At 44.9% G+C, this 14766-nt stretch overlaps 1 protein-coding gene across 33 annotated transcripts in view; it reads left to right on the top strand.

Annotated features, from left to right (window-relative positions):
• cast (calpastatin) overlaps positions 1-14766 on the top strand; it is a 70338-nt gene that overhangs the window by 43435 nt on the left and 12137 nt on the right. For 10 of the 33 annotated variants that reach the window (XM_064309219.1, XM_064309218.1, XM_064309217.1 and 7 more), the window contains 15 exons: positions 1801-1938; positions 2841-2948; positions 3337-3474; positions 4457-4573; positions 5561-5668; positions 7299-7343; positions 7502-7600; positions 8329-8409; positions 9199-9237; positions 10621-10707; positions 11018-11098; positions 11448-11522; positions 13463-13555; positions 13865-13942; positions 14653-14751. In XM_064309219.1, coding sequence (XP_064165289.1) covers positions 1801-1938; positions 2841-2948; positions 3337-3474; positions 4457-4573; positions 5561-5668; positions 7299-7343; positions 7502-7600; positions 8329-8409; positions 9199-9237; positions 10621-10707; positions 11018-11098; positions 11448-11522; positions 13463-13555; positions 13865-13942; positions 14653-14751 — 1386 coding nt within the window. The remainder of the gene's footprint in view (positions 1-1800; positions 1939-2840; positions 2949-3336; positions 3475-4456; positions 4574-5560; positions 5669-7298; positions 7344-7501; positions 7601-8328; positions 8410-9198; positions 9238-10620; positions 10708-11017; positions 11099-11447; positions 11523-13462; positions 13556-13864; positions 13943-14652; positions 14752-14766) is intronic. The other 23 variants (XM_064309213.1, XM_064309216.1, XM_064309194.1 and 20 more) reach the window with 22 other exon arrangements.

Genomic DNA, 14766 nt, shown 5'->3' on the forward strand with positions numbered 1-14766 from the left:
AATGGGGTGCAGCTCAGGGTGCAGTTTGCTGTGCAGTGTCCCGTTTTGGGAGACGGTGTAGTATAATGGGCAAGGAGTTGGTATTGTAACCGAAAGGTCACAGGTTTGATTCCCCAGTAGGACACTGCGAATGTATCATTGAGCGAGGTACTTAACCTGCATTGCTTCAGCATGTATCCAGCTGTGCAACTGGATACACCGTAAACAAAGTTGTGTAAGTCACTCTGGATAAGAGTGTCTGTAAAATGCCTGTATTGTAATGGGAGTGTCTGGGAGGGTAAAATGCTAAAAAAAAAAAAGAATAATAATAATTTTTTTTTTTAATTTTTTTTTTTTTAAGTGCAGCCAACTACACATGCTTTAAACCAAGGGGGTGTCCTGTCTTATCCGAAAAGGGCGGGGCCAGTGTGGGTTTTTGTTTTAGCCCAGCGCTAAGAAACCTGATTCAGCTTATTCAATTAATTGTTGTCTTCAATCAAGACCTTGAAAAGTAGAATCGGGTGTCCTATCACTGGGCTAGAACCAAAACCTGCACACACAGCGGACCTTCTCGGAATAAAATAGGACACCCCTGCTTTAAAGGCTCACAAAGGCTCTGTTTGTGTTCAGGCATCCATGCCTCACTGTTCGGGGTTACTGAACATTGTAACATTCTTGAGGAAGAGAGTAAGAAATTTTCCACTGTGACACTGGTGCCTCAGTTTTCTAAATGCATACCTTCGGTTTAAGGTAGACCAATCCATTAATGTAGTGATATTTAATGGTGAATGACGGCCGTATAAAAAACTCCTCTAATTATGAAGATGGTGGATGCGCTTGGACACTGGATGGCAGGGCTCGTTGCCACGGGAGATCGCCCCCCTACCCACTGACTCACTTTCTGAAATGCGGCTCCTGTAAATCTCAAAGTGCAGTCCGTCGCTGAGCCCTGGGGTCGCCATGGTGATGGTACATTGTGTTATTGGCAACCCTGGGTAGCATATTTGTCAGGCGCCAGTGGGAGTCCATAGGAACAGAACAGAAAGAATGTCTGTGAATTCCCCAGACCTGGATCAAATAGTTATTTTGAAATACCGTGACCCTTTACACACCTGTAAACAATTCTGGCAGATTGTTAACTAGTCTCAAAATAGATCTGTTTCCACCAATATTCTATGCCAGAGTCTTCTTTCATATCATTGTACATTTTGATTTGCAATGTGTCACTGAAAATTCTCAGGGATTTAAAGGAGTATTTTCACGTTTTGCCAGCATCTGCTGTAAACCGTTACTGTGTTATAATGCGTATTTGATCCAGGCCTGATTAGCATATATACAAAACTGGGTGCTGGTTTACTTTTGATGTGAGGCCGATTATGTCGCTCTCACCAGGTCAAACTACCGTGAGGCCGTGCAAGACAAGACTGGCATGTTTTCCCTAGAATGATGCTGAGTAAATACTATGCAGTTCACATCAAAGTGATTAGTTGATAAATTAAATGTCCATTTCCATAACGACCGATAATGTAATAAATTAAACAGCCATTTTCATGTACGTATAATTTCTCAGTGTTCACAAAATGATTCACAATGTATCCACGATGTTATTTGCATGGAATTTCACAAATGCGGACTGAATATGGAAAATTGTGTGCATGTGTTTGTGTATTGTTCTAATGGAATTTTTTTTTCTTAATGACCCGCCATTTTGTTGCTGTAAATAACTTCTCATGCCAGCATAGGCATTGTATTAGCAGGAAACAGCATCATAGTTGAGGAGGGGCGGTCATTGAACAGCACACGCTCCTTTTGCATTTACAGAAAGCGGCCACGTCCCCTGCAGCTGCGGCTGCTAAGCCAGCTGCAACGACTGCTGCAGCTGGAGCAGCCGCTGCAGCTACTGCAGCAGTGAAGCAGGTGACCCCAGGGGCAGCGACAGCTCCGAAAGAAAGTCCCAAGGTAGACCGCTCACTCGCTGGCAATCTTCCCTTGCGGTCTTATCTTCTGTTAACCCACGCTTCTCTCTCAGGACCTTTCTCTTTAAACACCTTTCACCTCTGAACTCTTACCCCTGACCTCTTTCCCTTGGATTAACCGCTTCTCACGTCCTGCTGAAATCCCCTCCTGCTTGGGCTGCATTGAGACATGCGATGAATGCATCGCATTCCTACCTCTCAATGTGGGGGGGACCGCCCTTTTCAGGTCCGCTTGTAATCTCATCACAATTACTTTCCATTGCATAAATGTGAGATCTTCTCTTATGTTTCCCGTTCACCTTCCTTCTGCACGATGATGTGCTATTGATGGGTTCATCCTCATCCATCCTAATTCTGTTCTCCTTGCCACTCGACTTTTAAAAAAAATTTTTTATCGCTGTCCACTTTGCCGGTTTCAAAAGAAAAGTGGGTATGAAAATTTAGCCGTTATTTTGTGTTACCTTTCTACCCAGAAAATTGTGGATGTTAATTGTGTCTTACTTGTCTTTGTGAAAATGGCTCACTTTTTTGGGGGCCATTTCAATTTGCTATATGAGCAGGATATTTAAATTAGCCCTTGCCTATATCTTTGACTCCAGGATCTCTTTATGATTATTTCCCATCAGCATCTTAAACATTCATAATGCAGTGTCAACATCAGTGTTGACACAGTGCTGGTGACTCTATACAAACAGGCAAATAAGCTTAGGTGGGTTTAATGACCTGTTCTTCTCATTAAATATTCCTGTTTATTTCATACATTTGGAGGATCATAGTCAAAAGTTTTTTCTGGTTGTGGAAGTGCATTCTGTCTACGAGGACTTCGGTTTTCAGTTTAGAAGTTGTGTTGTGTGTGTAAAACCTGTGACCACTTTCTGGTTGTAGCCGGCAAAGGCACCTGCCTCTCCTTCTAAAGCCAAGCCGTTTAACGCTGCAGCTGGAGCTGCAGTCCAGCCCACAAGCCCCAAGGAGACCCCGAAAGAATCCCCGAAGGTAGCTCGCCTGATTTTGCATGTGTGCTGAGATTAAACAACATGGGCTTTTAAGCTGCTGCATCTCCAAGGGTCTTGATGTCTTGGTGGGATTTATCTTGTTTTCACTGCCTCATGGATCTTCTGTCCTTTGTTTTATCTCAGGCCATTAGAATCAGGAGAACAGTATACAGAAATGTACCCAAGTCATGTTTCTTTACTCAAGCTTCTATCTAGCTCTCGGTGCATCTCTTGCTGGGTTGGCTTCTCTGTTGAAGCTTCCCCCTTTTTGGATGGGTTCTGTTCCTTCTCTGGGTGTGCGGCCGTGGGGGTGTGGGCGGGAGGGGTTGTGGTGAAACACTTATTCAAGCTCTGTTCAGAGCAGGTCTTAATTATGCCTGTGTTATCAGACCACACCCATCGCTTCAAGCAAAGGGGAGCCTGCTAAAACGGAGCCTGCGAAGCTTGCAGTCGGAGCAGACAAAGCAGCCAAACCGGCTGACAACCAGGGAAAACCGCAGGATGTGAAGCCAAAAGAGTCACCCAAGGTATCCAGCCAAACCGGAGCAGGGTGGAGAACTATGACCACTTGCATTTGGGGTTTGAGCTTTTGTGGTCTTTCCAATCCATCCATTAACAACTGTTACATCTTGTGTTCATCACTTGGCCTAATCTCTGTTTCCATCCATCATCAACTAGTTCTCATCATCTTCCATTCTACACTAGTGGACTCTTTTCTTCACTTTTCTCCTTCTTGGTTTTCTCAACTGGGGGTCCCCTACTCATGCAGTAGGGTTTGGGTGCTGAGCTTCATCAAGCTCTCATGCGGGCTGGTTTTAATCACACTTGTGTTCTTAGACCAAACCCAGTTCACTGAGCACAGGGGAGCCTTTAAAACCTGCAGCTGCAGCCAAGGCAGCCAAAACAGCTGAGGCTGCAGTCACAAAAAAAAAGATGAAGTGAATCCTAAAGAATCACCCAAGGTTTCCAGCTAACCTCCCCAGGACAGAGGATACACGGGGACCTTAGTTTTTGGGTTTTGGGTTTGAGTTCATCTCATCATTCTTTTAATGACTTTCCCATCTCATCTTTGTCGTTTGAACTAATCACATTTCTTGCTTCTTTTCGGTGCTCATATTCAGTATCATCCTTCGCTACCATTGGAAGAGAATGGTGGCTTTGGTGAAACTCTGACTATAGGGGATCTTTTTCTGTCTGTCTTTTCCTGTGTCCTCAAATTTCTGATACGATCTTACTCACAAGCATCATTTCATGGGTATACTCGCACTCTTCTTTCTGCTCGAAATTGCACATTTAAGGATCCAAGTTAGAGATTTGAGGAGAAGTAGAACAGGGATCCTTTGCCCAATCAGCATCATGTTCCGGTTCTGCATTATTTGGGCCACTTCTTCATTAAATTCTCTCTTGCTTTCCCCCTCTGGGGCTCCTCTACTCATTCTGCTGAGAGTCAGGTGCAAAGTTTCTTCAGGCGCTGCTGTGGGCTGGTTTTAATCACACTTGTGTTGTTAGAGCTCACCCATCTCACCGACCAAAGGGAAGCCTGTGAAAGGTGAGCCTGCCGCTGCAGCTGAAGCTGCGGCCAAAAAGGGAAAACCAGAGGAAGTGACTCCTAAAGAGACGGCAAAGGTACCTGGCTAACTACACATTGGCAGACAATACATGGGGGGCTTTTGTGTTTGGGGTTTGAGTCTCGGTGGTCTGCATCATCCTTCGTTTCAAAACTTCAGTGCCTTGTTTTCATTTCTTGACCTTGCCACCATTTTGATCATTGCTTCACATTCCTGGTCACAGTCTGTGTCCTACTACTCTTCATTAGGAGCAGAATGTGAGGAGAAGCTAACCTCTAGGGATCCTTTCTTCCAGCCATGCTTTCAGTCTCCTTTTCTGGCCTTGGCGTTCTGATCCGATCTTCTTCTTGATCGTAACTTCATGGGCACAATTACATGTGATCCTCCATGAAGTATAAACTTAGGCAATTTGAGGAGATGATGGGCAGGAATCTCCTGTTCAGACCTCATCATCTTCAGTTTGGCATTCTTGGGGTCTTTTCTCTTGGTGTCCTGCTCTGGGGGTCCTCTACTCATGCAGTGGAGTTTGGGTGCTGAGCTTCTTCAAGCTCTTTTTTGGGCTGGTTTTAATTGCACACATCGTTTCATGAGCTCACACTCACACTATTCATCCATGGAATGTGAGACTTGAGAAAAAGACGGGCAGGGATCTTCTGTCTGAAACTCACCATCTTCCCTTCTGCACTAATGGGTCTTTTCTGCGTTAAGGGCCTTCTCTACTCATGCTGTGGTTTTCGGGTGCCGAGCTTCTTCAAGCTCATTTTTGGGCTGGTTTTCATCACACTTCCTTTGTTTTTGGACAAAACCCCGTTCACCAATTAATAACTGGCATGTCTTGTATGTATCACCTGGCCTCATCTCCACTTCTTATCCATCATCAGCCAGTTGTCATCATCTTCCCTTCTTCACTAACAGACTCTTTTTTTCTACTGAAGTCCTTTTTGGTTTCCTCAACTGGGGGTCCCCTACTCATGCAGTAGGGTTTGGGTGCTGAGCTTCATCAGGCTCATTTGTGGGCTGGTTTTAATCACACTTGTGTTCTTAGACCAAGCCCAGTTCTCTGAGCAAAGTGGAGCCGTCAAAGCCTGTAGCTGGAGCAGCTGACGTCTTGAAGGGGAAACCAAAGCCAGGGAAGCCTCAAGAGGGGTCCAAGGTACCTAAGCAAATACACGCTGGACAGAGGATGAATGGGGATACCTTTGTGTTTCGGGTTTGAGTCACGGTGGTCCACTTCATCATCCTCTAAAAATAAATGGGCCATCTCTGACCAGTAAACCAGACAGCTCATAGAGAGATTGGGTGTGTGAGGTTAGCTATAGGTTTGTGACTCGCAAGAAATTTCCAAAACTTTCCTGACAATGGAAGATGACTGGACAAAAGCCACTGTCATCTATGGATTGCAAGTAGGCCATTACTGTAGAACATCCCTGCTAATGATCAACAATATATATGTTCTGTTTTTTTAACTTGTAGTTGGATCGAGAAGAACATTTCTGGGTTTTTATAAAATGTTGGGTTATCTTCTGTCATCGGTCCTGTACATTGGATAATTTATTGATTCTTGCTACTTTCAAGCTACCCACCTGCCTCTCAGAGAACCGTTCTCAGAGAACTAGCCAGTCTGCTTTTTCTGTGAGAAGCATTCCTGTGTTTTTGTTCAGATTCTGTTTGTTCTACCTGATGAACAAACAGAACCGGCTTTTGCCAAGAAGTTTTGGCAATCGTTTGTGCAATTATTTGCACAAGAACGAAGACGTTACTGCAGAACATCATATAATAGTGTAGGACCAATAGAGTTTATAAATCATCATTCATTTTGTAGCGTACTATATGATTAATACAATGTGAAGTAAGAGTGTACAGTGGTATGCAAAATGTTGGTCACCCCTCATCAAATTGCTTGTTTTGTTGATATTCTGAATGAAAAGTTAACTTCTGCAGGGAACAAATTTGAACATGATATATTTCAGTAAGTTTTAATGCACTAGTACTTATATATTTGCCAAATTTGACAGATAAAAAAAAGATCAAGCATTAAATATGGTCTGTGATAAAGTTTAGGCACCCTGTCAGTCAGTAACTTCTCCTCCACAGTTTTTAAACGTATACTGTAGTCTGCTAACCGTCTTTCTAATCTAGATTTAGGAATGTTTCCCACTTTTACATGCAGAACCCTTTTAATGTACTACGTGTTTGAGACTGTCTCTCAGAATTTCTGAAAATATTCAAATATGACAGCGAAGGACAATCCAATACCGTGTTCTTTCATTCCTTTAAGTAGTTTGTGGTTGAACTGCTGAACCACTGTTGTTGACACTACCACTTTGCAAATCTATTCTTGCAGGTCAATATGCCTTTCTTTCTATAAAGATTGATAGTTTTTTTGGCAAGATTGTGGGAAAAACTGCTGGGTCATGAGGCAAGCATAGCAAGCTAGTCGGCTAGCTAACTAGCCAACATCCATAGCTGCACCTGGCCAACTAGGCAACATTCCATGACTTATTGTTCGAGCGAGTTTATCATAAGAAATAAAACTTCGATTTAAACCTGAATATGCAGATGGAGACAAAACCAAAGTGGCTAACTGGCTAGCACAGTGATGGTACTGCGAAACATCTATACATTTAAGTTTACATTTTGGTGTTCAGCAGACGCTCTTATCCAGAGTGACTTACAAGTTGGCGTATAACAGTGCTGGAGGAACCGTGCAAGGCCTTGAAAATCAATTCCAATAAGTCACAGCGGTTTCCCCTGTGTTAAGTCTGTCCCACTCTGGCCTGCAGATCCAGGTGGAGGTGGTACCCATTCCTGTCACAAAATCAGCCGATGTGAGCATTTCCATCCCCCCCCCACCCTCACCCCCTGCCTCTTGACCCACCCCCTTGCACTTTGCATCTTGGCGGTACAGTGTGGTGCATTGTCCTCAGTTTGTTGTGTGTTTTTTTATTGTGTGTGTGTGTGTGTGTGTGTGTGTGTGTGTGTGTAGAAGCCTGTTGTGGACCCCTTTGACGCTCTTGCTGACAGCTTGCCCTCCGAGGCCCCGGCCCCCACAGCACCAGTTTACACAGGCCCCGAGGTCACGGAGGTACTGAGCTCGCTGTCTGCCTGTCTGTCTGTCTGTCTGTCTGTCTGTCTGCCTGTCTGTCTGTCTGTCTGTCTGTCTGTGGAATAAAGTATGTGTCTGCTGTGCGTCCACATGTCCATTTGTGCCGAGTGTTTGCTCACCACAGTAATTTTATGTACTTCATGTTGGTTGTGTGTATCAACAGGGAATAATTGAGAATGATGATTGGTTGTTGTGTGTTTACTGTGCCTTGCCACATGTTATTGGTACCTTCAAATGTGTAACATCTCACTTTGATAGTATGTGTAGTGTGCTGATTGGGTGATAGAGTGTGTGCATATTAATTATGTGTATAGGAAGAGTATTGTTAATCTGATGAGTAGTTCTATGTGTTTGTTATGGTGTGTTTTAGTAGTGTGATGGATTGTGTTTAGTTGATCGGGTGTGTCCGTAGTTTCTACAAAGTTTGTTGCGATGGAATATGTACAGTCACTGTAACAAGTGTGTGCTGTGACTGCACGTGTTACCACGCGTGTGAACTGTGCGATCTGTTCACGTGTGTCACAGAGTATTTGGCCTAAGGGATTGTGTTGAGCTTGTGAGGGGGTGCATGCTGACTTTGCGTCGACAGAGTGCGTACCAGTCCTCGCAGGCCGCGAGACGTTGTGCAGTGCGTATGCGTGCATGTGTGTGTCGTGTGTCCGTGTGCCCTGGAAGTGTGTAACACACGTGTGTGTCGCATGTCCCAGCATGGTGTCACGAGTGAAAAGGGAATTCTGTGTGGGGAGGACGAGAGAACATTACCACCAGGATACAGATTTGAAGACATGGTCAGTCCTTTCCCTCTCCACTTCCTGTTACTCTTCTAACCCTCTCCACTTTGCCTTCCTCTTCCATCCCTCTCTAATTCCTCTTCCTCATATAACCCTCTCTACTTCCTTTTCTAACTATCTCCATTTTGTCTTCCTCTTCTAACCCTCAACTTCCTCTTCTTACCCTCTCCACTTCCTCTTCTAACCCTCTTCACTTCCTCTTATTCCTCTAACCCTCTTTACATCCTCATCTAACCCTCTTCAGTTCCTCCTCCACTTATTACCCTCTCCATTTCCCATTCCTCTTCTAAGCCTCTCCACTTTGTCTTCCTCTTCCAAACCTCTCCAATTCCTCTTCCTCTTCCAAACTTCTCCACTTCCTCTTCTAACCATCTCCATTTTGTCTTCCTCTTCTTACCCTCTCCACTTCCTCCTCTAACCCTCTCCACTTCCTCTTCCTGTTATAACCCTTTCCACTTCCTCTTCTTACCACCTCCACTTCCTCTTCATCTTCTTGCCCTCTCTACTTCCTCTTCCTCTCTCCACTTTCTCTTCTTCTAACTCACAGCCACACTGCTGACGCACTGCTGTCCTTGAATAGCCTGGGACTGTAAGCAGCGTGGAAGTATTCATTACCACGCTTATGGCTCCAGTGTAATAGAGCTCCAGTTCTCCTCCTGCTATTTGCACAACCCTCTAATTCTGAATGACGGACACGCATGTGACCGATACCGATAGATTCGAGACGCCTTTAGAGTTTCCTCACCCAACTGACTTTTTCAATTTCCTTTTTTTTGTCTTTTTAAGGGTAAGAATATCCCAGACCTACCGGAAGTCAAGCCCACGGTAAGGCTGCCCCCATAGCTGAAGTCCTCACTCAAACAAATCCGCAATGGGGGGGTGTTTACTCTAACCACTTCAGGCAAATGTAGCATTGCTAGCTGCACATGCTGTACTTGCATGAACTCCAGACAAGGCCCAAGAAGTAAACTGAGGACAAGATTCAGTTTGTATCATACTTTTGTATCAGATAGTTCAAGACTGTCTGATACAAAGCAAGGAATTAATAGAATCCGAGATTACCTTTCAGAAGACGTCTGAGTTGAATCTCTGTGAGACATGGCAGTGCTATCTTTGTTGGTTTGGCCTAATGAACTGCCACAGGTTTTGTGCATCTATGAGATTACAGGCATTTATCAGATGCTCTTATCCAGGGTGACTAACACAATGCAACGTTGACATAGTTATACTGTTATACTGCAGGTTAAGTAAGGTTAAGTACCTTGCTCAAGGGCAGTGTACCCAGGAATCAAACCTGCCTTTTCCCATCAGGACAAACCGGCACTCACAGGTTGTCCTGTTTGCAGTCCCTGCTGTGCATTAAGTGGGCAGCTGCACTAGAGTAATTGATGATCAGCTGGGCTTGAAGCCAGAGGGTTGCAGGTTTGAATCCTCATGTGGGGCAATTGCATCTGCCTCCTTTTTTGTGGTATTTGGAGTTAAATCAAAAAGCACAAAGAAAACAAAGTAACAAAGCCAAAAAAAATCAGACTTGAAATGAGTCAGAAGTTCTTCAATTATACTTTCATTCACATGTGTACTTTAATTACAACAATTTAATTTGAACGCAATGTGTTCATGTGGTGCATTTTTTAATTCCCTTGTGTATTATGTAACTGTCTGTTGTGTGTTAGCAATGTCTTTAAGAGCAACATCTTAAAAAACCATTGGTGTGATTTTCTCTTTAGTTTAATGGCGCTGAGGGTGAGCGTGGCTGTGGGTTTGATTGACTGCTTATGCTTGCTCGCACATCCCAAAGTGTTTTCTTTCCTGCGGCTCCCATCACTGAATGATGAACACAGACGCCCCCTTGTGGAAGTTTTGTGAAATGTACTTTTACTGGACGAACAAGCACAGTATTTAGGCTTGTAATTTGGCACAAAAAAGTGGATTCTGTGTCGAAAAACAGCCTGAAGTTAAAGAATGGAATGACACATTAAAACCTTAAAAAATTAGAGTGTGGAATCGCAGTTCATATACCACCAATATCAAACTCCCGTGAGAGGAAAAAGATGTACAGGTAATTAAAGTTAAATTAAGGTGTAGACAGAAAAAATGTGAGATTGAGGGCGAAACTCAGGACAACAATCTGAGGAAGTCTTTCTGAGGTGGAAAAGGTTAAAAACACTGTTTGTGTACGTGTGTGCTAACTCACTTTTCTTTTCCCAGAAACCCTTGAGCACAGACGAGGCTCTGGACTCTCTCTCTCTCGGGTTTGAGAGCTCTCCGCCTCCCAGCACCCAGAAGAAGGAGCCGGTAAGTCACCAGAGAACAAGAACCTCCCTACATCACTTCCTATCAACAGTATAGTAAATAAAGTACTGCGTCAAATCAGTGCGGTCACAGCAAAATGGAATCTGCTGTTATACCATTAGCCAGCTCTGGGATGTACTGTGAGCATTTAATGCCCCTCTTAAACCAGTAGTGTGAGTTTAACTTTTAACAGAGTCATGAGTCTGAATGTTAAGGTATGCAGTAGCTCTGCCGCACCATGCAGGAGTCTGTGGCTGCTTTACTTCTCGCTTCTTACCACAACGTTTTCTCCTCCTCCGCCTTGCGTGTGTAGAAGGTGGAGGACGTGTCCGCGATCGACGCCCTGTCCGCTGGGTTCTCCAACTTCGCCCCGCCTCCACCCTCCACACAGAAGGTAAACAGCAGGAGAAAAACAGACAGGGACTCAATCCACAATACAGCATGCCTGACAGCACTAGCTTATCTTTGTTTAGTAACAGTCTTGCACTCAACAATGTCTGCTACCACTACAATACAAACACTTAACAGATGCTCTTATTCAGGATGATGTACTGGAGTGAAGAACATCAGTGTTAGTCTCAGGAATACAAAAATTCTGTATCACCAAGAAGGTACTGGCTGCCCTTTTAGAGATCAATAAGTTTAATGCTAACCTAGCAACAAATTGTATTGATACGAAGGAAAGCGCCACGAGACAGAGGACCTATCTTTACTTAGCTGTACCTGTAACATTATTCCAAAAGGAAATCCAAAGAGAGAAAGAAACAAACAAAGGATATCTAAAGAGGGTCAGGGGAGCCATGGTGGATTCTGAAGAGGTGAGTCTACAGTCTGTGTTGGACGATGGGCAGAGTTTCTGCTGTCCTGTCTGCAGTAGGAAGCTCATACCACCACCGGGGGGCCAGAACAGACAAGGAGACCTTGAAGTTCAGACACATGAGCGGGGTTTGGGGAAGAGGGGGGGGAGATGTCCAGAGGTAGCAGAATGCAGTGGTCTGGTTAGTATGTAGGGTCTGACCATTTGAAGATAAAACGGAGCTGTCCCTTTACCTGCCTGATCGGCCAGCACCAAGGTTCTTGAATTTGATGTGAGTTCATTTAGGTCGCCAGTGGAGGGAGATGAGAAGGGGAGTGACACGACTGAGCCTGAGGAGGTTGTAGGTCAGAGGAGCAGCAGCATTCTGGAGGAGCTGCAGATGTCTGATGTTGGTGGCTAGGAGGCCAGCAAGGAGAGTTGCAGTAGTCCAGAGAAGAGCTGACTAGTGTCTGGACTAAAACCTGGCTTGAGTTAGGTGGTGAGGATTCTCTGGATATTGCGCGAAAAGAATCTGATCACCCAACAAACGGCCATGATTTTCTCAGAGAGGGACAGCTTGTTGTCCGGTACCACTCACAGACTCCTAGCAGATGAAGAGGGTGACACTGTGGTACAATACAGGGTGAGGGAAAGCTCTAGCAGGGGAAAAGGGCTTAGCTGTACTTGGAAGAAGATCATCTCAGTTTTAGCCAAGTGCAGCTTTAGGCAATGGCTTGTCATCTAGCTTGAGATGTCTGGTAGACAAGCTGAGATGCGTACCAACACCAATTGTATGAGGTGGGAGGGGAGAGGAAATAAAGAGTTGTGTGTCATGACAAATGATAAGACAGGCCATGGGAGGATATGACAGAACCAAGAGACTTAGTATAGACAGTAGAGAAAGGACCATGGACTGAACACACACACATTCACATACAACCTGGAAGTAGTGAGTGGGTAGAAAGGAGGCAAACCAGATCTCCAACATATTCAGGGAAGAGATGGTGGTCAACCTCTTTCGAATGCTTCAGAGAAGTCGAGGCGGATTAGAAATGAGGAAGAGGAGAGAGGGGTTGAGTGGGAAGTGATGAGGAGAAAAAGGAGAGAAGGTGGTAATGACGCGTCTGGATGGGGCTTGAATGTCAGGTTGGGTGCAGAGCAGTTTCTCTTGATGACCAGGCCCCAGCTGGTTTCATTCTCTGTGGATAGAGACTGACTGCAGCATGGCGAGGTCAATGGAGTGGAGCAGAGGGAGGAAGCCAGCTGACTGGGAGCTCTCCAGGCGAATGTTGAAGTCTCCCAGCTGAATCAATGAGCTAACAGGATCTCCAGCTCTTCATGAAAGTCAGCCAGCAGGGCCTGGTGGACAGTAGAGAGCCATATTAAACCGGTTGGTGGGGGTAGCAACAGCCCCAGCACGGAATTCAAATTCAGTGATACACAAGGCCGAAAGAGAGAGAGAAGAGAACATGGCCAGGAAGAGGAAGCAAGCAGACCATATTGACCTTACTTGCCAGAGACGAAGTCTGAGGAGACGACCTCTTGGGCTGTCTGGGCTATGCTGCTTGTTTCAGTGGCAGAAAGAAACTGGAGGGAGGAGTAGGACGAGATGAAGCTGGCCTCTCGAGCTGCTGATCGGCAGTTCCATAGGTTCCCCTGCTCCTGTAAGGCTGTCGCAGGGGGACTGGGGTGGGTAGAGGAGGTTGGAGAGGGTTGGGTACTGCCCCCCGAAAAGATCCAGTGCTTCTGCTTATATGTGCTGCTTGAAATTGCAGGAATGTTACTGGAAGGATTCACTATGGGGATTCTCTAAAGGCCCCTCTACTGCTGTGTTATCTCTCTCTCTCCCTTTATATATACACTATCTCTCTCTCTCTTTTTCTCTCTCCCTACCCCCTTGCTCTTCCCCCCCCCCTTTCTCTCTCTCTCTGTCCTTAATCCATTCTCTTTTCCCTTCTCCAGAAAGTAGAGGAAAAGGTCACTGCAAGTGCTTCATCAGCAGGACCATTGAAGTCAGCAGCGCCACCTGCTGACAAGAAAGCCAAGTTAGAGAAGGTACTTCTTAAAAATATTGAACGCCAAATTAATTCAGTTTAATGAATGAAAGTTTCAGTGAATGCCAGTATCAGGTTCCTATGTCCTATGTCTAACGCTGTTCTTCCAGGCCCATTATATAGGCTTGCTATAATTTAAAAAAATATTTGTAAATGTGTTTGGGTGGATTTTGGCATAATCTCCGAATAGTTTAGAGGTGACAGACATTACCACGTAGTTATTAGGGTTCTCAGGAACTGAAGGTGAACTGACCCATTGTAATCCCCATTCACCCCCTCCCACCCCCACCCCAAATTTGTTTTTCCCCAGGGTTGTGAGGACTTCTCTCTGAAGGGGGCTGTGGAGTCCCCCAAAGCCCCTGCGAACAAGAAGCCTGCAACGGATGAGGTGAGTTTGCTACTGTGATGTCACAGTTCACTGCCCCAACAACCAATTGCAGTCCTCTTTGGAGATATGACGTCAATTATCAACACTTGGAGCCTTGGAGTTGTGTTTTGGCCGAATAGGAAGAAACCAGGCCTGGCTCAGAAACATACTTGAAATGCTTTAACTCGTTAGATGTTGGTTAAACTGCACCTGCAGGTTCCTGAGTATTTTTTTAACCAAAAACATACAATCACGAGAAGCGAAATTGGTCTGAGTAATGGTGAAAACCATGGTTCTTTTGAATTTTGTCAGTAATTAAAATGGGGTGTTTCTGGGGCGTTAAAGGGTTATGGAAATTTAACTAATTAAATAACATAAAGTAAATAAAATAACCCAGGTCTGGCGGGAGCACGAATGCAGATCAACTGTTATGACGCAAGAATATGGAGTATCTATAGAATGTAGAGTAAAAAAAATTACACTCTTAAACTTTTTTTTCTATTTGAAGAATACGTACCACTGCATTTACCTTTTAAACTGGGGGTCCAAAGCGATACAGATGTACAGGAAACTGACTGATTTGTGAGGGGCAGACATAAATACTCCATGCCATAGTGCCTTTGGCACATTGTATTCTGGGTCAGTCCTGTATTTATTAGGCCTATGAAGAAAAGGGCCTTTGTGTTTCTGGGTCTCACATCTCCCCCCTCCTGCCGTGACCCCGTGGTCAGTCCATGTCTCTGGACGCTCTGAGTGCTCTAGGGGACCTGCTGCCAGACGCCGAACCCGTACCGGAGCCCCCCAAAATCCGCCCCGAGGACATGGTCAAGGTACTGACACAGTGC

Source organism: Anguilla rostrata, chromosome 14 (genome assembly GCF_018555375.3).
Source record: "Anguilla rostrata isolate EN2019 chromosome 14, ASM1855537v3, whole genome shotgun sequence".
In the NCBI taxonomy this organism is placed as follows: Eukaryota; Metazoa; Chordata; class Actinopteri; order Anguilliformes; family Anguillidae; genus Anguilla; species Anguilla rostrata.